Source organism: Pseudopipra pipra, chromosome 5 (assembly GCF_036250125.1).
Source record: "Pseudopipra pipra isolate bDixPip1 chromosome 5, bDixPip1.hap1, whole genome shotgun sequence".
NCBI lineage: Eukaryota > Metazoa > Chordata > Aves > Passeriformes > Pipridae > Pseudopipra > Pseudopipra pipra.
The window spans coordinates 52,577,779-52,602,610 of record NC_087553.1 but is presented as its reverse complement, the minus strand read 5'-3'; the positions used below and the strand labels follow the sequence as shown (position 1 = coordinate 52,602,610).

General features: G+C 38.4%; 1 protein-coding gene across 4 annotated transcripts in view; it reads right to left on the bottom strand.

Moving 5' to 3' along the window:
• CPED1 (cadherin like and PC-esterase domain containing 1) overlaps positions 1–24,832 on the bottom strand; it is a 143,552-nt gene that overhangs the window by 52,463 nt on the left and 66,257 nt on the right. For 3 of the 4 annotated variants that reach the window (XR_010430866.1, XM_064656108.1, XM_064656106.1), the window contains exons 13-16: positions 20,154–20,221; positions 19,789–19,833; positions 17,746–17,932; positions 14,890–15,058 (exon numbers count right to left, since the gene is read on the bottom strand). Coding sequence is in view for 3 of the 4 variants with exons in the window: in XM_064656108.1 (XP_064512178.1) it covers positions 14,890–15,058; positions 17,746–17,932; positions 19,789–19,833; positions 20,154–20,221 (469 nt within the window). In the remaining variant the exon portion in view is untranslated. The remainder of the gene's footprint in view (positions 1–14,889; positions 15,059–17,745; positions 17,933–19,788; positions 19,834–20,153; positions 20,222–24,832) is intronic. The other variant, XM_064656107.1, reaches the window with a different exon arrangement.

Below are 24,832 nucleotides of genomic sequence, written 5' to 3'. Positions count from 1 at the left end.
CAACAACAAATACAGAATCCTTGTTAAAGAGTTAAGAAGAAAAAAATTAGTTTTTGCGCAGAAGTAATTACAGCCAGAGAAGAGAGGAGTGAGAATATGTGAGAGGAACAACCCTACAGACACAAGGTCAGTGGAGAAGGAGAAGGAGGAGCTGCTTCAGGCTCCAGAACTGAGATTCCCCTGCAGCCCGTGGTGCAGACCATGGTGAAGCAGCTGTGCCTCTGCAGCCCACGGAGGTCCACAGGGATGCAGAGATCCATCTGCAGCCCATGGAATAGCCCCACACCAGAGTGAGTGGATGTGTGAAAGAAGGCTGTGACCCCATGGGAAGGCGATGCTGGAGCAGTCTCCTGGCAGGACCTGTGGCCTGTGGAGAGAGGAGCCCATGCTGGAGCAGGTTTGTTGGCAGAACCTGTGATCCCACTGGGGACCTACACTGGAGCAGTCTGTTCCTGAAGTACTCCACCCCATGGAGAGGGATCCATGTCAGAGCAGTTCATGAACAACTGTAGCCTGTGGGAAAGACTCACATTGTGAGGAAGACTGTCTCTCCTGGGAGGGACTCCATGCTGGAGCAGCAGAAGGACTCCTCTCCCTGAGGAGGAAGCAGTGGCAGAAACAAAATGTGATGAACAGACCGTAAGCCCCATTTCCCATCTCCCTGCACCACAGGCAGGGAAGGAGGGAGGGGTAGGGAGAAAGGTATTTTTAAGGTTTGTTTTACTTCCCATTTTACTTATTCTGATTTTAATTGGTAATAAATTCAACTAATTTCCCTAAGTCATGTCTGTTGGGCCCATGACAGTAATCAATTAGTGACCTCTCCCTGCCCTTATCTCAACCCACAGGCCTTTTATTATATTTTCTCTCCCCTGTCAAGTTGAGGAGGGGAGTGATAGAGCAGGCTTTGGTCGGCATCTGGAATCAACCTGGGTCAACCGACCACAAGGACATAGGAGGAGTAGGCATAAATAAAACAGATGATTTTGATGAAAAAATAAGAGATACAGGTTTCATTCAGAAACTTATCGTAGAATCATAGGATATTCTGAGTTGGAAGAAAACCACAAGAGTCACCAAGTCTGACTCCTGGCCCTGCACAGGACCATCCCCAAGACTCACACCATGTGCCTGAGAGTGTTGTCCAACACTTCTTGAATGCTGTCAGGCTTGGTGCCATGACCACTTCCCTGGGGAGTCTGTTCCAGTGCCCAACCCTGCTCTGGGTGAGGAACCTTTTCCTAATATCTAGCCTAAATCTCCTCTGACACAGCTTCATGCCATTAAAGCAAAAATGTTGGCCAGAACACTGGCCAAGATTAAGTGAATTACACATATTCACAGACCTTTAAACCAAATGCTCTAGAGAAGAAAGACAGCATCTCTTCAGCAGGCACATCACTCTGTGTAAGTGAAGGTGGCTCTATTCTGCAATGCCTTTCAGTAGAAATTTTCCCCCTTTTATGGGATTAGGCAGAGGAGGCAATGCTCATTTAGAGACAAAGGAATAATAGAATGACAGGGTGAGACAGCAGTCCACCTGTACCACATATTACTCAAATTCTTTACTGGAACTCAGAAGACTTCTGTGTATGGTGGCTCATTGTCATGGCTGTTTCTTTTTTCATGCCATGCTCAGACATTAAGCCGCTCACAACTGCTCCTTCTTAAATAAACTCCAGAAGTCTTTGATCTGTTTTCTACAAGGCTTCCCAGCAGATATTGGTATCTACTTTATTTTTCAGGCAGCACCAATGGAATGAGATTTATGAATAACTTCTGTCCTCTGAAGCAGTCTGGTAGCAAACAGCTGAGCACATGCCACTCAATGGAAGACTCAGGATAAGCAACAGAAGCTTGTTTCCTTCCTAAAACTTTTATATTTTTCAAGGTGAGAACCATTGCCAGTGTGGCCAATGCACAAAGGCCGACAGTTTTACACAGAAGATACCAAATTTGTTTGACACTAATTTGAAATATTTTTAACCAGATTAAGGTGCAAGGCATCTTCAAGTGATCCTTAAAGCGGAATTTTAAAATTTATGCATTTTAGTACAAAGTACAGGCATCAGCTTCAGAGTGACAAGTATTTGAATTTTCCGTATCAGCCACAAGAAAGAAAAATACTAAAAAAACACTAAAAAAAAGAGTATCAGATTCTAAAATGAATAGCCACAGCACTGAATACTGTTCTTTTTTTTTCTCCAAGTAGCATATTGCTGTCTTTCATACAGAGCTGTGCACGTAAATGAAAGGAGTCTGAGACGTACAAACTCCAGCTGGAAAATATGCTTAATTCAACACAATAAAATGAGAAACAGAACTATATTTAATCATAACTATATTTTAAAAAATCTAAATAAATGTGTACCAAAAATACTGCAAAATAGACCACAATAATTCTTCATAAAGAGATCTCATGGTTCTATCTTCTTTGAAATGCAGTGAAATATGCCCCCAACCAATGTTTTTCAGCAAGTAGGTTGATTGTCTTTAGCAAAAGGGCAAGGATTCATTCCAAGAGTAGTGGTATATGCAAAAGTAGGTAAATGACCTTCAGACTCCATTTAAAATTCAAGCTCATTTTTTTCCAGTAGCTAATCAGACCCCCAGGACACCCTTACTGAGGTATTTATGTGTTCCCTTTTCTGCAATGAATCCACCTTTTATCTAAAAATTTAGTTTTAACCATTTTCATTGCAACATCCTGTGAATAATTTATGCAGATAATTACAAATGTTTATATTTATTTTGATTTGACCAAATAAAAATAGATTCATTGGATGAGATTTTCATTGATAATCCTTAAGTTCACAAGCACCTGTAATGGCTGGAAGTTCTTACCCTAAAGGGAACAAGGCTGGACTTGATGCTGACCTGACTGCAACTACTCTGTTGTGACTGATTTGTTTCCTTGTTTATATCTACACACTCTAGCTCTGAGCAAAATCAGAACACTTATTATGCATCAGCATTCCACGCTCTTTTATGTTGGATTATGTACAGTAAACACCTCACTTGACAGCATTCATCACACAGGTAGTGCATTTTATTTGTACGGGTAAACAAAACAGGTGGAAAGTACACATACAAGTATTAAATGGCCTGAATTCCAGATGGCTTGCTTGCTCCATAAAGTAACAGTATCTGCTGAGATGACTGTGGTACTGTAGTTCTTTTTCCTTACCAAACACATGCAGTAGGAAGTTTTTCTCTGTTCTTTTGTCATCTTCTTTGCTGCTCTCTTATTTCATGACCTCTGAGTTAATCCTTCTATTCTTCCTATTAGCAAGTTTAAGCAGGCAAACTTCAAACGGACTAGCGATTGGTCACAAGGTTTAATGGGCATGTAGATAATCATCTAAATTACATTTCTGGAGCTGATGGGCCAGACAGGCTTAGAGAGTAACTTTACCAGCTTTCACTGTTAATCAGCAAGGATTGTGTGTCTCTACTTATCTGCCTTTGCCTGCCTCCCCGAGGGCCTGGGTCATACTGACTGATTAACAAAGGCAGCTGCATTAGCTTTCTTCTCCCAAAAAGTGTGGCGTGGAGGCCCAAATGACTTGAAAGGCAAATGTGACTACAGCTCAAGCACCAAGGGCTCTCTTCTCATCACTGTGGAATTGCTGGCCCTCCTCTTGCAGATTATGATACTCACACAACAGTTGTTGCCAATTTTCATGATCTGTTAACACTTAGGAAGCCTTATGCTGAAGGCTCTTATTTCACATCTATTGTGCTATCATCAAGGGGAAAATTCAACAGGCTATTTCACATTTTCTGATTAATTTGAGAGCAGTATATGAGGTGAACCGAAAAGAATACAACAATTGAATTGTCAATAATGAATGCCCTGGATTTCAGCTTTGAAACACAAACTGTAGATAGCTGGGTAAAGAGAATAACACCTCTCTGTAGGATACAGACAATTTTACAACTACAGAAATAGAAATGGATGGATCTGTAGTGTGAACCTGATTTTCTCAGCGAAGCAAAGTGTATCAAATCTGAGTCTCTTCTTTGTCTTATATTGGTGGTTGTGTTTTATATCTACCTTGATTACAAAAGGAACAAGAGCAGAGGAGGATTGGCTTCCTGACTTTGGCAGAAGTTTGTCCTTCAGGTGTTTGTCTCATCTTGTGTAGTAAATACTTTTTAATCTCTTTATCAAGTTGTTAAATAAACACAAAATCAGACCAATTAAACTATGATTATCAACACAAGAAGCTTACTCAGGAGCAACATAGGCTAATTCCAGCACTCTTTAAAACAGTAAAACCTTTTCATACATTTATAGCTCTGTACAGAATGGAATCTGACAAGCCAGCTAAGATTTTATTTTGGATCTCAATTAAGAACATTCTACAAGAAGAAACCAGTGAGGAACAAAGTAAAATAATCTAGAACACCGACTTCCTTATCTGTCTCTTGAACTTTGAGAAAGGAAGTTGGATTCTGACTTTCCACAAGTTTTTATAGACAAAACTATGAAACATTCATGTTTCTATGACTTAGGTGCAACCACTTGTGACTGATGTTAGAGGCAGACATGAATTAGGCTAAATACTTCTATAATTTTCCAGTCTAGGAAGCATGCCATTTCTCAAGTTTCTAAACAAAGACAAAATTTTCCACTTTTATCTGGGACAGACCCAGAACTCAAGGACTGTCCCATATTGTGATAAAACCTTCAAGTCTCAGTTTTGTTTCAGGTATTTACTGAGACATGGAATTATCCTATTTCCTAGCTTTTGCGTGGCAGCCTGAGTACCTTACCCACTCCCGGAGCCGCAGCGTTCACGCCTCTTTCAAGGAGAACAAAAATGGCCAAAGCTCTATGCCAGATCATGAAACCCACAGCAGGATTTCAGATATGTCACATCCTCTTTACCAAAACAGTGCACAGAGAAAACAATCTGAATTTCATATATGCACTGTGAGCATATAGCTGGAAGAGTCTTTACACAGTGCAGCATTAATTCACTTCACTTCTCATTGTTCTATTGTACAATTTGGCTGATTTACAGAATTATCCTTTTCACTTTTACTTTACCAAGTCAGAATTATAAAATTGTAATTAAAAGACCAGACAAATTATTATGAGTTATGATATCATTACTGTGACTCATTAGTCTTTCCCTTATATCATGTTGATAACAATCTATACCCTCTACTTAACATTACAGCTTTTCAATGCCAAAATGCCATCAAAAATTTCCAATAGCATCAAAAGCTGAGATGACCAAAACCTAGCTATTATTTCTGGAGAGGCAATAGTAAGCATACTCTCTCCTGCAGACTCATTTTTTGATCCCACATGGTAAGAAAATAAGTCTAGTTAGGTCAGATCCAAATTACATGGAAGTCAATGGGAGTCTGTTTCTCTGTTCAAAGAGCTTGCATTAAGGATATTTTTCTCTTCTTTTACTGTTATACACACCACAAAAAATGGGCACAGAACCTGCTACTAAATCCAAATTTCAGTCTGCTTTGAGAGTCTCAGAACTGAAAGAGCTAAGTTGTACAGCTGTATAATAAGGAATGTGCAACTTTTGTGTGCTGAAAACTTGGCTCTAGACACCTTTGCCTTTCACCCCTCATGATATGTGTATGAGTATGACAGAAAGTCTTGTAGATGGAGTAAACTTGGGTACCAGAAACTGACAGATGTATGTGCAACATATATTTTGCAAATGCTTCACAGACAAATGCTTTGCCTGTGACTTAGGAACCGGCAGTCTGATCATAGTTGTAACACTTTGTGTGCTGTCATACAGTGCAAGTCATTTCTAATTAATGAACTTTCTCTCCATGAATCAGGTACATTGACAGAATGTAAACACTGACACAAATATTTACCCAAAACATAACCTAAATATTTCAGTGAAGCTTCGGAAACTCTGAATGACCTTTTCTTCCTCCCCACCCTCTTCAATTATTGTACTTTTAAATGTGTCATTGGACTTCCAGGAGCTTGTAAAAAACTGCTTAGCTCAAACTTTGCAGTTCTCATAGTTATGTGGCTCATTCAAAGACTTGTAAGGCTTTACACCTTGCTGGGGAGTTAATTCTTATATCTCGATACTGCACAGTTAGAAATGGAAGTATTGAAAAATTATGGGCTTCATTCTACCTTCCTAATTTAGCACAGTTAATGTAGGCAATGCAAAATCTGATCCACCATAGTGATTGAGAGGGCTAAGGTTTCCTGTGGAATCAAAGAAAAACAACAGCTATTAGAGGATGACTGAGAGTCCTCAAGTACATTATCTATTCCTTTCCAGAGATCTCAGGTGCCATCACAAGGCTTTATCATCAGTACAGGACACAGAGCACGACCCAAGAGTGCCTGGCTCAGGGCTGCATGGCAGGAGCTGCCTCTGCCTGCCCAGGGTCTGTCTCCAGCAGTGCCCTTGCAAAGACAGGGCACAGAAGGAAGCAACCCAACTAGTCAGGCTGGGTCAGGATGCCCCAAACTGCCTTTTGGCTGAGGTGATTTGAACATATGGTCCCCCTCTTTTCCCTAAGGGCTATCAGTCCATCAAGCTGTACCTCTCTGCTCAAACTGGAGCCAGTGCAGCAATGCATGGAGGGATCACTGTGCTGGGCAGGGAGAGGAAGCAAGAGTAAGCACAAAAAAAGTCTGAGTTACAAGGAGTCTTCTGCAGAAGTTACTGCTACCAATTCTCTAGCAAAATGTAATTGATTCCAGCTGTGTTACTGGACCTGTGTTATAATGAAAACATCCAAAATAAGAGCAAAGAAGGACTAAAAGTGAAAAACTATTTCTAAATATGTGGGATGATTGCCTGATAACTTAGCATAAACAAAAAATCCACAGCTGACAAGAATTATATTAAAACAGGTTTTCTGATAAACTTTTCCAGAGAACAGTGTTCTGCCAGGATCAGAATTGCCTACCCAGCATTTACTTCCATCTGTCTCCTTTCACAGCCACCCACAATGGTTTGCTGTTATTATTTAAAAAGACATTTCAATCCTTTGGTTAAAGTCAGAAAAAAACTGGATCCATTCCAGTCTGTACTAGCCATCCTTCATGGGCTCAGAGACAGCACTGTATCTACAGAATCTGCATCCACAGCACTGTATCTGCTGCAGCACCTCCCCATCCTGCAGCACCCTAGGGAGCAGGTATTGCAAGGCAACTGTCAGGCTGAAATGTCCAATCATACGCCCCACCAGCACCAGTGGGATCATATGTGTCATAATTTAACTTCCTAACATTTTTAGTCATGCAATTAGGAGTTTCTGCTTGGCTAGTTTCCGGGCAGATCTTCATCTTCTGTATGTTTAATGTGTCATGCACACCCATGAGATGATATCAGTAATTGTATGAAAGGGGAGAACAGCCTGAACACACAAAAGAATGGAATTACTCTCTCAGGTCGTTGAAGTTTACCTTTTATGATTTTGTTCGTCACTTACGACATTTTTCTGTGGCAGCAAAACAGCAAAACAACCATTCAAGTTAGGAGTCTAACAGAGTCCCTAGGATGGTGAAATGATCCTAGCAAGACTGTGCTAAATTGCAAACACATAGAAGACAGAAAAAATGGTAGGAAATACTAAATTTTCCATTATTGAGGTAGGAGGTTCTAAAAACACCTCTAGCTGGTGTCAATAAATTCAGTTGTGCTGAAGAGTGATATCATTCCTGACTTAAGAAGTTCTTAACTACAAGAGTGCCAACCAAGGAAAGAGAGCATTGGAAAAACTAAAGCTGAAAGCTCCATATAAAATTATCTCTCTTCAGGGGCTAATTATTACAGCAACCTAATACTTCCTCTCACTAATGATCATAAACCAAATTAGTTCATTGGTGTCATCTCAGTCATTATTGGCTTAAAATTGTTGAATCATTTAATTAGTATTCCTATGGATAGCCTCAAAGCACTGGTGGCCAATTTCTCCATCAGTGATCTGTGTAACACATAATTTCCCATGTACAATACATCATAATAATGACAAATGTAGCTGCTGCGTAGACACATCCTCTTTCTTCAGTCTTTGCCTGAAACTTTCCTGAAGGGTAGCTGGTATTCATCTTGGATCATATGTTAAGCCGGAAACTTAGCTACACAGAGAAGACTAAGTACAACTAATATAAAACCCGGAGTGTAAGAAAAATACTGTAAACTGGAAGACTATAAATTTTTCTCCAGACTGCTGGACCCAACATGGACTTAAGCCTCAAAGTTTGGGCTCTCTAATGTGCCATCCCCAATGTGCTGGGAAGTATGATGATGGTCCTACTCAGGCACAGCCTACTGGAAATACAGGATGAAACTAAAAATTTTCTTTCCATGCTTAGAGAATGGGATGCCTAAATAGAAGCACAGACATTGTGCTCATTCTTCTGCTGGTTTTTCCCATCTTATGCCCTAGTTGTGCCCATTTTCTCTTTATGGCCTCTTCAGAGCCCAGCAGATGTCTGACAGGGAACAGTGACTCTGGGAACCTGTGACTACTAAATGATAGTGGAGACTCTGTATGAAGTTAACTGTGCAGATGAAAAAAGTGAATGTTTGCCTTCTACAGAAAACCCAGAGCATTATATTAATACCATGAGATCCAAATGATGGATCTCATCAGCTCTGCTGAGTTTTTGAGACCTTTCCTTAAAGTAGCAGATAATGGCCACTGATCAAGATGCCAGCTTAACAGCCACATTCTGAGTCTGAATCCAAAAGGAGTTCAGTACAGAACAGCATAAATGTTAAGAATACCCATCACAATGGTTAATTGTTCCTCTGACTCATCTACAATGCTTTAAATCACTGCAAAAGTCTTGGGTATAATTAAGGAAACGTGGCAAGCCTTCTCTCCCCAGTGGTACACATGCTGACAAAGACAGAACATACTGACTCTACAAAACATTTTGTTCTGAGATACACACACAAAGTAAGCCTCTACTTGCAAATTAGCTAAGCGTATTTATTATTTTCATGTCTATCATCTATCATCATAAACATTGTGGAAGCACCAAGTTGTGTCATTCAATTTAGGTGCTTTTTCACTTTATACTTACAGCGAATGGTGATTATAAATCCCTTGATCTTTAAATATTTTAAAACTTCTTCAAGTAGTTTTTTAGATTATCCTAAGCTGTTGTTTGACCATAAATATTTAGGAAATTTAAAAAATTCTGTTTAGGATATCTAGCGGGATATCTATCTAATTAGGAAATCTAACAAATTCAGCAGTTTTATTCAAGTGAATTTGCTCACATACATTGCCTGGCATACATAATGGAAGAGAATTCAGCCATATGTTTTTGCCAGGATGGGTACTCCATCAATATAATTTGGAATTGCTCCCCTAAAATTAATTGAACCATGTTGACATAGAGCAGTTGAAGATATAAGCCCTCAGCCTTCTTTCTATGGCAGTCTCTCTGTACTAGCTCTCTATTTTGTGGCTTTCACCTAAAGTACTCACAATTTAACATGTATTCAATTTGATACATATTTGTTCTTTAAGGCTAGGTGAACCTTGCTCTATTTTTCCTGGGGAGTGGGTTGCAGTCACATAGTACCAAAATAATTTATGCTTTATTTAATAGATTAATAGCAATGCAAATGTACTTCTAGTGTTTTGTGTGTTTTCACCCTTAAATCACTTCTACAATTTCTGAACATGAAGCTTCTGCTCATTTAAAACCAGCAAGAGCTTTAAACCCAATCCTGATGTGAATTTCTTTAATGAAGAAAGAAAAATCTGCTTTAACCAGCACCCATTAACCACCCTTCTGTGCCCAGCTGCTCATTTCTGCCCTGCATCTACCCCTTCCCTTGTGTTCACATAGAGAGATTGGGTAATTTATCCTAGAAACTAGTTCATTTAAAAAAAAAAAGCTTTTCCATCTAGTTCATGAGTAGCTGCAGGCAGGGAAAGGGATGCTTAAGTTGGCATTGCTCCTGGAAAGAATGACTGTTATACTGTGCTCTCAGTAATGTTTCTGAAGAAAATTTAGAGTATAAGCTTGAGTGTTTCAGATCTAGTAACGAGTGGGCTTTTTTCTTGCCCCAGATACTCCCTCCTTGAAAAGAGAGTTAGCATTCTGGACTGCACAATAGCTAAAATATCTAACTTAACAGTTATGACAACAAAATTTTCAAATTTTATACTCATTTAATCAAATAATCCTCAATGAATCAAACACGCTCTTTTGAACAACAGAAAAAAAAAAAAAGGACTCCAACTATTTTTTTGAAGTTTGGGGCATTTTTTGTTGTTGTTCTGAAAAATCCAAAACCACTGAAAAATATTCTCACTAGCTCTATACCTGAGAAGGCAGAGGAAAACAATGTATGATTGCTCTCATAATGGACATTCTTTTTTTTCTGAAAGGGAAGTAAGCTTACTTTGTAAATATGATACAGTCTGGTTGTTGTTACAATTAGGCTGTGTATTCAGTTCCAGAGATGCACTCTCCATGTCTTTTCAAGCAAGACACTCAAACCCAGAACTGCCACAAGGGTTAGCTGCTACTACAACAAACTCTGCAAAACACGTGGCATCGGCAATGTCCTGAGGACAGAAGAGATGGGCAGTTTGTAATGGTGGTCATGCTGAATCTAATGCAGATAATGGGAAATACAGAAGAGAATAATGTGCTTCCAGCCTGTCCTACTACAAGACAAATTCTTTATTTCTCTCCTGAGCTTTCTTTTTTTTTTTTTCTTTTATGGACATTATGTGATACTTGCAAGGTTCTTTGAAATCTTTGTGTGGAAGTGCTATGCAAAGAGTTAATACATGTTTCTATAATTGATGGTTTTTACTTGTACTGTCTGGTATGAAAAGCTTTGTAAATGTAATAGAACACAGTTTAAAATGAAGTAAAACTCTTTTATTTTCCTTTGGAAATGTATAAATTGAGCTGCAAAAAAAAAAGTATTCTCATAACTTTCTTAACACAAAAATGAGAGCTTTTTCTTCTCTATGCCTGCAAATCTATAGTAAAATTAAATATATTTACTATACTAGGCCTAGGTCTTAATTGCTTTGTCATCAATGGAAGTTTAGTGGACAGAGAAATCAACATGCTGTTGCTGGCATCTTGTTGCCAGCTGCATTGGAGTCATTTGGTGTTACAGTTTGCAATGCTATGCCAGTATCTCATAATCAGTTCTGCTGGGCTTCTTATGCTATCTGGACTCTAGCAAAAAAATACGATAAAAGGACTTATAAAAATACAAGAGATAATAGTACTTAAGAATAAGGTTTTTTATAAAATTCAGGAAAGTTTTAACAGATGTTCTGTAAGTCCTTTCAGACCTGAGAAAGCTGTATGACAACCACATTAGCCCTCTGCACTGCACTGATTCTGGAATGTACTCTTTTACATTTTGGGCAAGTGCCCAAAGAGAATGACGAAGAGAACAAAACACACTATGATACAAAATGTAATATTAGCTATCCATTACTCACAATACACAAGCAAAATCAAATAAATAACTGTATTACTAAAAAAAAAAAAAACCCAAAACACCTAAAAACACAACAAAAACAAACAAACAAATAAACCAAAAACTACCCACTCCAAAACACTCTAGATACAAAGTTCACAGTGTCAAACAAAATTCCCTAAGCACATCACCAGTTACTCGCCATGACTGCAACTATGCAAAGATTAAAAATCAAAGAGAGAGCACGTTTCAAGTGAGGCATAGATAAATCTGTTTGCATTTTAAAGATAATAGGCACTGCAAGGATGAATAAAATACTTTTTCCTTTACAACAGTTTGTATGTAGTGTGGGGTCTTTCACCTGAGAGAGATGCTGATAACCCTGTCTTAAGAGTTCACTGGCTTTCCTGCTGCCTGCTTTGAATCCTGACTATCTTGGTATCACAGCTTCAGAGATGATAATGAAATGGCACCACTTCTTTCAGGGTACTTAATTTGAATATTGTCACTAATTGCACAAAATTAAGTTCAAGCAGAAATCAACAACCTCTCAATTTGCAGTCCAAACAATACTGTCAAAATGCAGAACACACAGTGGAAGGCAACCAAATCTGCTGAAGGTGCTGTGGTGATGCAACAGTTTATTTTCTATTGATTTGGTTTTAATGAGGATATTATAGCTGCTATAAAAAAGTAAAGAGGACAATATCTTTTCCCTTTTTAGGGGCTGCAAGGCTTGGAACCACACACCTCTGAATTCAATAGCCTTGAAATTAATCCAGCATTATTCAGCTGCATGAGAATTGTTAGAAGACTGCAAATAACATCCTGCACTCTGTCTTTTTATTGTAACCTTCCTTATAGTATCATCTTGCAGTGAAACCCGAATATACTAATGGGATTAAACATAAAAGAAAGTCAGGAAAAAAATTACCGGATTAGAATTTTAAGCAAAGCCTTCTGTGAGAAAGACCACACCACTATCAGTGACCTTCCTCTCCTCATGTGTGATCCCAGTTGTGCCTAGTCAAGTGTCCAAAGGATACTCCATCAGTTCACGCTTATTTATCCTTTTGCTCCTAAAACAGGTGTCTTTGTTACTAAGAGAACAAGCATTCATGGTGGTGTATTAACCCACTCTGCCAGAGCTCATAATGTTCTCTACTATGAAAAGCAGAATGTAATGATGTTATTTAAGCCCTGAGTTCTGTATTGATAAAATGACATCATTCTAAGCAAAAAGGAATAAATTCTCTTCTAGCAAATAGGAAAAAGAATAAAAAATGCAGGCTTTTAAGTGTTTTAGAATGCCATTTCTATCTCCAGCTCCAGTCTTTGTTTGTTTTTTAAATGCACTCTCTGATAAGTTTGCCTCTAACATAAGTAAAAGTTGTTTCAGAATCTCATACTGTATCTTCACAGCAGTCCTTAGATACCACAAGAATGCTTTTCATCTTATTTTTACTCTAAACCCCTGAAGCTGTCCCTAGCTCTGAACAATTATATTAATTAGAGAATAGTTATTCACAGAGGAGCAGAAAACCGAGCTTAATCAAAAGAAACTTCTAAAACACTCTTAATTTTTATCACTCTAGATCTCTTTGCCTTTGCAGTGCTTTAAAGATTCATACTGTCTCATAAATGCTATCATAAAACATTAACAACAGTGTAAACTCTGAGTGTGGGAGGATGTGTATGAGGTTGAATTCCTGGTCCTATACCCAGATATGTGCCCCAAATAAGGAAAAAAGAAGAGCTCCTCACATCTTTCCAAGCAGTGTGTTGTCCTCATAATATAACCCCAGTTCAAGCAGTGTGTTGTCCTCATAATATAACCCCAGTTCAACTTATCGCTGCTCTCCTTTTCATATTAATTCACACTTAAGATGTGAGGTAGGTTGCTGTACACCTGAACTGAAATCTTAGGTATTATATGTGTTTTTTCTTATTTTACTGTAGCACCTAAAAGAGCAAGAAGATGGTCCTTGACCTTTTGGGTTTGTAAGAGAAGTCTAAGAGAACCGACAAAGAACAGGTAGAGGGCCAGACAACACTATAATCAAGTATTCAGATCAGCAGTCAGTAGGCTATGACTATTACACACATTTTCTCTGACAGTTCTAATTTGCAGATTGAAATAATTATTGTCAACATACAATTTGCTATCAACATTTATTATCTCTTTGCCTCCTGTTTTAAGTCTCAGTATGTATCTCTCCACAAGAAAAAAGAATCCCTCTTGATCTCCCCCATCACATAAAATGCTCTGCCTTCTACCACCCTGGTCTGCCAACCAGAGATGGGAAGGAAGTTTTACTAATGGATATATTGATATATAAAGATCTTCATAAAGAAAATAGATAAATAAAGATAGGATTAGACATTTGACATGAACACGGATGACAGTTTCAACACAACAGTTTTGAAAATCCTTCTTCCTGGATGCAGAATTAATTGTGACAAAATATACTACTCCTGAATGCTCTAATAATTAGAATTAACACAGCAATCCTTTTAATCTGCCTAAAATTCCACAGACAAAGGCATTGCCCTGGATTACCATTTACAATGTCACTTCCTTCTTTGAACTGGCTGGCTTATCTTTGCCCACCATATCAAGGCCATTTAGTCCTCAAATTTTGGAATACAAACAGCTCTGATACAGCCTGTGTCCCACGTTTTCTCTCTTATGCAGAATATCTTTATCACCATAGTTTCACTAACTGAAATCTTCACTGTTACCTGCTTTCACTACCTTTCTTCCAATTTTCTGTGTAATTCAGCCTGATATCCCGTTTCCCAGCCCCAATTTAGCCCTATTGGACAGACTCTCATCCTTTTTTTCCCTCAACAGACCCACTGCTTCCTAAGCATTGTTATTATGTTCATTCCCAAATTTTCATTTGGATAAATGTGATGTAAGCAACAATGATCCCTTCCTTCAAAATTATCAGTGGGTTTTTTTCATTGTGTTTGTTGCTCTAGAATAAACAGTTTCATTCATAAATTATCTGGCAGTATTTTTCTTGAACACTGATAAGCGCACTGTCATTGTAAATATCTTTCCCAGTAAAAGGATTTCCGTGGCTCCAATGTCACAGACAGACAGTTATGAAAACTGCCCACTGCGTGTTACAGAGGGACTGTTTTATCACAAGCAAACAACACTTCTCTGATGGAGAAGGTTTTGCCTGACCAACGTAAAGATTAATTCACCCAGAGCTCTCAAATACACGGTAATAGGTACTTATGCTGGACTTACCTTTTATATCCAAAACTTTATGTAAATATTGAATTTCATACAATTTTAGTGTTTAGAACACAGATTCTAATCTCAACAAAAACTGACTCTACACCAGCTTTGGCCCATGTGCCCTAATTTATATCACTAGATGAACAGAACCCAGCTAATATCACTATTAATTTGAATATGAAAAGAATGCAGAGACAATACCTGCACAAACCCACACATCATGTAGTCATCAAACAAAGGCAGACTGGGACGGTCCTCCCGATAAATTGTTATTTTGTAGCTGCTCACAACCGGAGGGCTGGGCTGCGAATCATCTGTTACGAGAATGATGACTTTGTTCAATCCAAGGCCAAGGGGGTAGTTAGCACTGCTGCACAACAAAATAGGAAAGAAGTGGAATAAACCTTAAAGAAATAAAGATTTATGCTGCTTTATCTATGGTTGCTAAATTTTACTTGTTCCTTGAGGCTGCTATTTCTAACATTTTCTCTTAAAAAATACATGTGATTTTAAATACAAACAGTGTAAAATAAAATTTTTTAACAATTTATAGTTCTTTCAGAAAGATATAATACTGAGAGTGAAACTTTGTGAAAACAGCTTCAGTGGCAGTGGCAAATATTCTGACATGAAATCTGTGAATGAAACCATGAGGGACAATAATTCCTGGTAGGTCCAAGTTTGTGATGAAGTCAGCAGAGAGACAAACATGACCAGAGATGTTGGCCACTGAAATTGTCCACTAGCCAAATGTGATGACTAGACAAACTGCTCAGAGTGACAGACAAGACCAAAGCTGAGCTGTGCTTGTCTTCCTTTGGAAGGGAAACAAAAATTGCTGAAAGGCAGAACCTGCGCATGCAAGGCTTTTACTTTTCAATTTAAAGGACATACTGGTATTCTGTTTTCCTTTTACAAGGAAGAAATCTGTAAGCTTTTCACTTGTATCCATATTGACTGCCAAGGGAGTTAACATTAACACACCAAAATGCTGAGTGGAAGAATTTTGTGGCAGTTTCTTTTGAAATGATATATCAAGACTAACTTCTTACTGAAAATACAGAAAACATACTGAGTATTAGATCAGTAAGAACTGTACAGACTGTCTAGTTATTAGAAGACATTCTAGGTCAAAGCATCTGCTTCACAGTCAAAAGATGGTGTGTTGCATGAGCACTTCATGTCATGAAGCAAATGGTTAAGAATTCTTCTTCCCAAGTAATTCATTGTTCATGCTCTCCTTTTTATCCACTCACTAATGGCTAGTATGTAAATAGGCCAGTTCTCTGGTTCTGAGGTACCTGACCCAAATAAATAAACTGGTATTGTCCCTGGCACATGCTGTTGTCTCTGAGAGAGCTGGTTGGCAAAGACAAAACTGTGCCAGGGATCACAATAGCAATTAAATATCATGGATGATTGTGGGTAAGTGATAAAACCTAATGTTTAGTGATGACTGCTCTCTCTTCTATCATCCAGCTTTATATTTCTCTAAAAGATCAGATAAGCTGGGACTCTCGCAGATGGAAGATGACCCACTTAGTGGATGAGAGCAAGGCTGTTGTTGTTGTCTCCCTAGTGCCTTTGGCACTGTTTCCCACAGCAATCTTATGGAGAAGCTGTCTGCTCACAGCTTGGATGGGCATACACTTTGCTGGGTAAAAAATTGGCTGGATGGCCAGGCCAACGATCAGGACAAGGAGATTGAGTGGAACCTCAGTCAGTTTGCAGATAACATCTAATTGGGCGGAAGTGCTGACCTGCTGGAGTCTCTGCAAAGGGATCTGGACAGGCTGGATGGATGGGCCAAGGCCAAGTGTATGAGGTCCAAGAAAGTGATGTGCCATGTCCAGCACTTGGGTCATAACAATCCCATGCAGAGCTACAGGCTTGGGGCAGAGAGGTTGGAAAGATGCCCAGTGGAAAAGGACCAAGGAGTGCTGTCGACAGTGGGCTAAACATGAGCCAGCAGTGAGCATAGGTGGCCAAGAAGGCCAAAGGCATCCTGGCTTGTATTAAGAATAGTGTGGCCAGCAGGACTAGGGCAATGGTTGTCCTCCTGTATTTGGCACTGATGAATCCTTGACACCTTGAATCCTGTGTTCAGCTCTGGACCCTCACGACAAGAAAGACATTAAGGTGCTTGAGCATGCCCAGAGAAGGGAGATAAAGCTGGTGAAGGGTCTGGAGCACAAGTTTTATGAGGAGCAGCTGAGGTAGCTGGGGTTCTTTAGCCTGGAGAGAGAAGGAGGTTGCCTGAAAGGAGGTCGTAGCCAGGTGGGGGTTGGCCTCTTCTCCCAGGTAACAAGAGATAGGACAAGAGGAAATGGCCTAAAGTTACACCAGGGAAGTTTTAGATTGGATATTAGGAAGAATTTCTTCACTGAAAGGGTTGTCAAGCATTGGAACAGGCAGACCAGGGTGAGTCACCATCCCGGGAGGTATTTAAAAGACCTGTAGATGGGTCACTTAGGGATATGGTTTAGCGATGGACTTGGCAGTGCTGGGCTAACGTTTGGACTTGATGATCTTAAGGGTCTTTTTCAATGTAAATTATTCTATGTTTCTATGACAATCCCTTGTAATACAACTCTGATGAAAATGAATCATTGTAAATTAGGAAACTTGAACCTATTTATTCTTTTGACCCCAGCTGTCCTACTCTGACCCACATAAGCAGACCAATTCTAGCAGCTTAAGGCACAGTGCAAAATTAACACCTGGATACAAAAGCTCAAATTCTTTCTTGTCTACTGTGTGCAGTGTAGTGATAGTCTGTTCCTACTCAGCTTTGATGTTGTCAGAGATTGCAGGAGCTGGGTGAGATGCTAGCAACTGTACCCTCTATAAAGCTAGGGCTAATTATGGCTTGAGAACATACTACCACTGACTTCAGGACATCGAAAATAAATACAAGTTCCTCAGTGTTGAACTCCCTCTGACTTTCCTTTGACTCATCTATCTGTGTTCTAGGTATTTGGAAACACAAAAATATTCTGGAATATTCTGCCATATTTCCAAAATTAAGTTTTTACACTCATATTTTGTTGCTCATACCTTGGCCCTTTCTTGTCGTCAAGGTGTACTTGGCATTGACAGTTAGAGGGTTCTGCTCCTATCTTCACTGTCACCATGTCGAATGGGACTTCTGCATAGTATTCTTTGATCTTTGGGTTAAACTGAGGATTCAAGTCCAGCTGTGGACTGGTGAAGATCTGCCTGATATGAGATAGGGTATCTTTATCTGTTCCAAGAAGGCATCAAAGAAAAAACTGTGAAATGTATGAACATTTTTGAGTAACATGCAACTTCTGGCAGATTGATAACATGTACAGTGGCAAGATATTTAATGCCTAGTCACTCTGAGACTGATAATCCTGCTGCAAAATCTTAATGGAGTTTTTAGTGGCACTTCAGAGAAAGGTTTAGACCTTGGAGGGATTTTAATTATTCAGTGCCCAATCACTTTAGTCCTAGTCACAAAACTCAAAGCCTGAGTAAGCCTTTGAAAATGCAAGGATTAAGTCTTGGAGATCTGTCTCCAGTTGGTTTACCGAAACATAAAGAAGAGCTAGGCCAAAATTCATAACCTACTTAGGTACCAGCCTGTGTACAGGGTTTATGTACAAATGTAATTTCCAATAAAAATCAAAATAAGTTAGACATATTCTTACTCTTCATAAGAACAAGTCACATGGAGATGTCTAGACTCATGGGGTCATTTGCAGTACAACTGGAAGAATGTTTTATTAAAATTCCTAAATCAACAAATTCCAGCTCTTTGCCTGTGTATGAAATCTCCACAATCAAATCCTATTTGCTCAAATGTATCCTTTATTTTGTAGTGTTTGCCCAATTACTCATGAGAATAATTACTTGCTGGCAACCCACTTATGACAAATATTTTAATCCAACCTATCAGATTCAGATTTACAGTACAATTCCACATTCAAAACTGCTTTTCACATACATTCACTAGTACATGTTTAAAACTGGGTACTTCAGAAAACATTCCAGATAGAAAACTCTTTTATTATAATATCTGAAAAATCTTGTAGCTTAAAACCTGGTCTAAAAGGGTCATAAAGAATGTAAGCAGTTCTATGTGGACCTTTTCTATCTTGAAATATCTGCCTTGAGAAAGAAAACAGGGCAATTTCAGCACCTTCTTGCATGGATTAAAATATAAAGGAAGTTATTCCAATGGAAGAGTAGAACTTGGGCTGGATTTGTAGGGGAATAGAGTCCTATACATTAATACATGGAAGGTATTAAAAAAAACCCCTACAGATGAGTACAAACAGTTCTTCACATCCTGTATGTCTTACTTAAAAATGTTGTCTCACTACTAGTTTAAAAATGAGGAATTTCAAAATAAAATTAATGGAGGTATTTTCAAACTAAAATGTCATAAAATCAGAATAGTGATGCCAGTCAGCCAGCCCCAGAGCATTTCTGGCCTTTGATTGATAGAGTAGCTCCTGGAGGCACCATATCAGTAATAGAGAGGACAGAAGGCTCAGTGAGTAGCAAAGCCTTTCCACCACAGAGCAATGGCTTCACATTTACAAAGCGATCCCTCAGATAACATGTCAATGAGGAAGGCAGCCAAAAGCATTGCTCTTACCAAAGAAAAATATATTTTAAGTCTTTACAGTTCTTTAAATATATTTTAAATATTCCAACAAGCATATACATTTTAGAAAAACTAATCTCTTGAGCAGCTATTTAATATCCTGCTATTGAACCCCAGACAAATTTAAAGGTTTTTCCACAAGAAAAAAACATATGCTGAAGTTAATGGAAATAGGGGGCAAAAGTCTATTGAAGTGTGACAAGGGATCAATGAGTGCTGGAATACTCACATTAATATGCACATATAACAATGTTTAATTTTGTGCTTAAGTCATATTTAATATAATAGCCCAGTTATTGAGAGTTGTTTATAAACATTCTTGCTACTTAAAAATCCTTCTTTTTTTTTTTTTTTACAGCCTGCAGATACTTGATTCACTGAGAGGTTATGCAGAAAAACCCAAGGAATTTGTTCAAGAAATCTCTCTTCTTCCCCCTTAGTGATCTAGAAAGACCTTGACTTACCATGACTGCATTGCCTTTCTTCAGTCTTACTTGAATAATGCAATGCTGAAAGATAAACAGAAACACCTAATAGTTTTCTACTGTAAGCCCAATTACAATCCTATTGGAGAAGAAAATGTCTTTTAATCATAAAAGATACGTTGTACTCTTATTCTCTACAGTGTGAGATCTTTGTTTTAGGCCCATGAACACAGTTCATGGGCTCAGCATAACAGCTTACACAGAAGAAATATATATTGGTCTTTTATATGTAGTAAGCCAAGACTTCAGCTGGAATACAAAACAATGTAATCTAAATCATGCATGTTATCACAAATAATAAAAATAGGAAAAACATACTTTATATAAAAGATCTGATCCCTTACCTTTATGACTCTTCTTGGAGTCAGAGGGAACATTCTGCTTAGGACTCCTATTTCCTTGAGAAGATAGCCTGTCGATTCAATAGCAGACATATTTTTACATGAATGGAAGGAACAGAAACCATGAAACATTTTTCAACAATTTCTATATGGTATCCTAGGGCACATGGTATTTCAATATTCTCCATAGAAAGATCAACCTTCTGGATTCATGCTCTCAGCATTAGCAATATTACCTGAGTGAACATATTCCATAATAAATGGCAGCATATCATATCAAAATAGAAAACAAGAAATAAATTCCAAAACAAAGTTGCATTGCTGGGAAAAGGAAGAGTGGATATAGCCAGGAATAAAATAACCCAAACTGTATCTCTTAACTATTTGTATGATGGTTTTCTGTACATACCTGAGATTTCAAAAATAATTAAAAATAAATGAAGGTCTGTGTCAAGGGCAATATCTCTACTGACATTAGCATGAATTCCTAAATGGAATTCCTATGTGTTTTGCTTTGTTTGCCAATTCAAAACAAATCCAGAGTATATATATAAATAAATCCTCCATGAAAGAAGACAAATGATTTGCAACAATTCATCAACATGTTAGTGGTGCCCATATTACAAGCTTTGCACACTTTTTCTTTCAAATAGAATTTTGAGAACATAATAGAAGAAAGAGAGTAGCACAACAGAAGAAAGGGAGTACTTTTTGATCTGTGTACTGGACCTCTAGGACCTCCAGACCTCTGGACCCTTTCCCTTTCAGAGGTCTACTAGCATTTCTTGAAGCTTTCATGTGTTTTCCTCCCCATGTTTTCCATAGAAGTTCTCATAAAGCAGCTTCTTCATAGATACTGCAGTTTGGATTTTGAAAGACATGAAGTCACTCTCTGTGTCAAAGGAAGGGAGGTAGCAATATTGTTCTGTGCAATCATCCATCACTAATGTTTCAACAGAAGCTTCTGAAAGCAATATTGAGGTCAATCATGGTAAAAGGTAAACTGTCCAATGATAAAACAGAGATTTCTGCATTATGTCAATGAGATAGGAAAGAAGTCGCTGTCAGATCAATGTGTCTCTGTGTGTGCATGAAAATGTAGTTCTGAGATTGCAGTGTCTAGACACCACCCTAATTTCATGCACATTCTTGACCTACTTCAAAGGAGGCACTTAACAAACTATTAGAGAGTTTGTTTTCCAAGTTGCAAGTAATTTTTCACCCCCTTCCTCCTTGCCAAAGAGATAACAGCTAACACTTGTCAAATACATTTTTCCTCTCCACTGTTTCTTTTTTCTTGCCCAGTCCCAAACTCTTAAGGTGAAAACAAGATGTCTTAACTCTATAAAATGCCAGAGGCAGTGATCATCCCACTGTACTCAGCAAAGGTGAGGCTGCATCTCAAATCTTGTGCCCAGTTTTGGGCCCCTCACTACAAGAAAGACACTGAGGTGCTGGAGCCTGTTCAGAGAAGGGCAATGAAGCTGGTGAAGGGTCTGAAACACAATCTGCTGAGAAGCGGCTGAGGGAGCTGGGGTTGTTTAGTCTGGAGAAAAGGACACTCTGGGAGACTTCAGCACTCCCTACAACTACCTGAATGGAGGCTGTAGCCAGGTGGGGTCATGCTCTTCTCCCACTTAATAAGTGACAGGATAGGAAGAATCTTCCCAATCCAAATGAGTCTATATTTCCATGATTTATTTCTGTGCTTTTTACTCATCAGTACCATTAAGTTTTCCTTTGTGCAAGCTCTTTGCAGTCATCAGACTGAGGTAAGATGCAGTTATGAAGCTCTTCAAAATACAGGCACCAGCTGAGACCCTGGACTGTGCAGAGTCCTTTCCTTCACATGCTGTTACTCAAGAAGAGACCTTTATCTGTATGAGTGGCCCCTTATTTACTTAAGTATCTCGAAGGAGCTATCAAGTAGAGGGGCATACTTTGCCCACACACTTTGTAATTAGCTCTAATGAAACCAATGACTGTATGTCAGTACCCTTGGTGACTGCATGCTTATGAATGTATGTACCTTTTGAAAAATCCCAGATGTGTACATCACAAACTATTGACTGTGAACCTGTCCTTTAGGATTCCGCAAATGAGAAAGCCAAAGGATTGACAGCAGCAATAGTAATATAGCTCTGATGGTCTAATCAATCAGAGACATAAGCAATGAAGGATGTGTAGAAATAGAATCTTTCATTAGATTAAAATATAAAAAAGAAAAAATCTAGTCACTTTTGGTGCCTTTGATGGGTATGTTAGTTGTGGATGGTACAGTTTGTAATGGGTCATTAACTAAAGATTGAGAATATATTTCAGTATTTAGCAGAGTTATGAATTTTATTTCTTTAGCTGATGTTATATAGTTATCTCTTCAAAATGAAGAACCACTGGAGGTAATTTTGTGAGAGTGTATCACTAACAATTTTTTTCTGTTTGATTAACTGGCAGTGTGAGCTCTCTGTTTTGTAGAGTGTTTGCTTGGCTTCAGTCACGGTTTCCATAATGGCATTTGGTTGCCTGAATAAAATACCTTGTGCTGATCTTCAGAAGAGAAATATAAGGTTGCAGACTCAAGAGTGGGAATGGTTTCCTGGCACTCAATACCAACTGTCTCTCTCCTTTCCTACTTCCCTCTCTCTCTTATTCCTCCTATTGCAGGTCAGTGATCTTATCCACACTTCCTCGTTGTTGCCACCTTCTGTCCCATAGATCAAACCATGTTACTTTCTCAAACTGCCTGGGTAATTGGCACAACCAAGTTAAACTCAGAGAAAGTATGTTCAACACAAATTCAGTCTGAAGGCTCCTGCTTCTATTTTGATCTAAAAAAGGGCTTGTATATGGAAAGCTAGAACCACTTTTCCAAATATATCAGTTGATTTCATAAAAACATTTGCAACTTTATTGACCTGCTTAGGCTTTTGTCTTTTGCAAATACAGAAGAGCTAGCTTCAGTCACTAAGTTGATTCTTCCATGATACCCTGCTGTGTGACATAGCTGAACATACTTGCCATGATACACCTATTTTAAAAGACAGCAGCTATGCACTTCCTATCATAAGTCATATCACAAGTTGAAACTGCAGAGTTGAAAAACAGTGCACAAACAATGCAGAAAATTGATTTCAGTGCACATGTTGGGTAGTACTGCTCCATCACTTTCAAAGAACTTTGTAATATCTTATACCAATACATTAGAGGTGGTCATTTCACCTAGGCTGTAATCTTTTCATTATAGTCTGAGATGAGTTTCTGGAGTTCTTATTCACTAATATCATTTAAGGATTCAGAACTAGTCATGTAGATGAAATGGGTGAAAAAATGTAGACCAGGAAGCACCTTTAAATCCTGTCTTCATCCTATAGATTCGTGATCAATGAACAGAGTGACTGTACAAGACCTGAGTCAGAAGTCACTATTTTTCACGTAAGTATCTTGTCTGGATTTTTTTAAATGGAAATACCAGTTTTGCATAGTCAGAGAAATAGAGAAATAAAAACTGTGTGCCACAGGATTAGCTCAGTTGCTTAGAGCATGGTGCTAATAATGCCATGGTTGCAGATTTGATCCCTGAATGGGCTATTCACTTAAGAATTGGACTTGATGATCGCTGTGAGTCCCTTCCAACTCAGAATATTCTGTGATATCTCATCAAGTGTTAAATAAATCAACTGAACAGCCTGGCCTTACCTGAAGAAATTTAGGAAAAGTGTTCTGATATACAAACTCATCAAAGTTGGGAATTGCAAAAAACAGATAAATCAAAGCTCAAAGAGAATGCATACCGAGTTAGTAAGTACAACAAACCTTATTCTTCCTTGCAATTAAATATAATTACATGCCTATCTGACACATGCATCACCATCACATGCCTGTAACTATAGGAGTGGAAGATTATGATTTAGCAATGTCAAAGAACATGTTTTTTTTGTATAGTGAATGAACAAATGGTATTATTAGCTTAACCACTGCAGGAAAATATAGTGCAAAGAAGCAGATTGGCCCTTGTTCTGGAGAAATATCATGGTACTTCTACACATTTATATGTATACAATAATGTTCAGCTTGAAGGAAAAAATGAGGCCAAGGGGCTTACTCAAAGTGAGTGAGTGGCACAGCTCAGATTAGAACAGAAAGCTGCTAAAGGCTGGTATGCTTTGATATGCAAACCTAAATATTTCTGCAAAAGGGCAAGGGCTTACATATGAATGCAAGCAGCTGCATCTTTGAGTTACTTCTCATGGAGTGGTCCCAGTAACAACAATAACTCCGCACATTTATGAAACTGTGTATTTTCAAAACACTAATAAACAGTTACCTAGCACAGTGGGAATGGATAAACGACTTTATAGTTAAGTAAACAAAGATACAGATAACTATTGACTTGCTGAAAGCCCCACCCAATTCAGTGAGGAGCAAAACTAAAACTTAAGAAATCTTACAGATGCCCTATACAGTCATGACAGCATTCTCCAAGCAAAATGCATAAAATACTGTCATTCATTCAACTTGAGACTCAGTGGAATGGAGCACACACATTGTCTAACGTGCCTCTGTTTCCAAGCCCTTGTTTGTAAAATCATAAATGTCTTTAGACAGCAAAGTGTGGCATATATGTATATAAGACATCATTAGCCAAGAGATAATGAAAACAGAAAATACATTTTGACAATTTT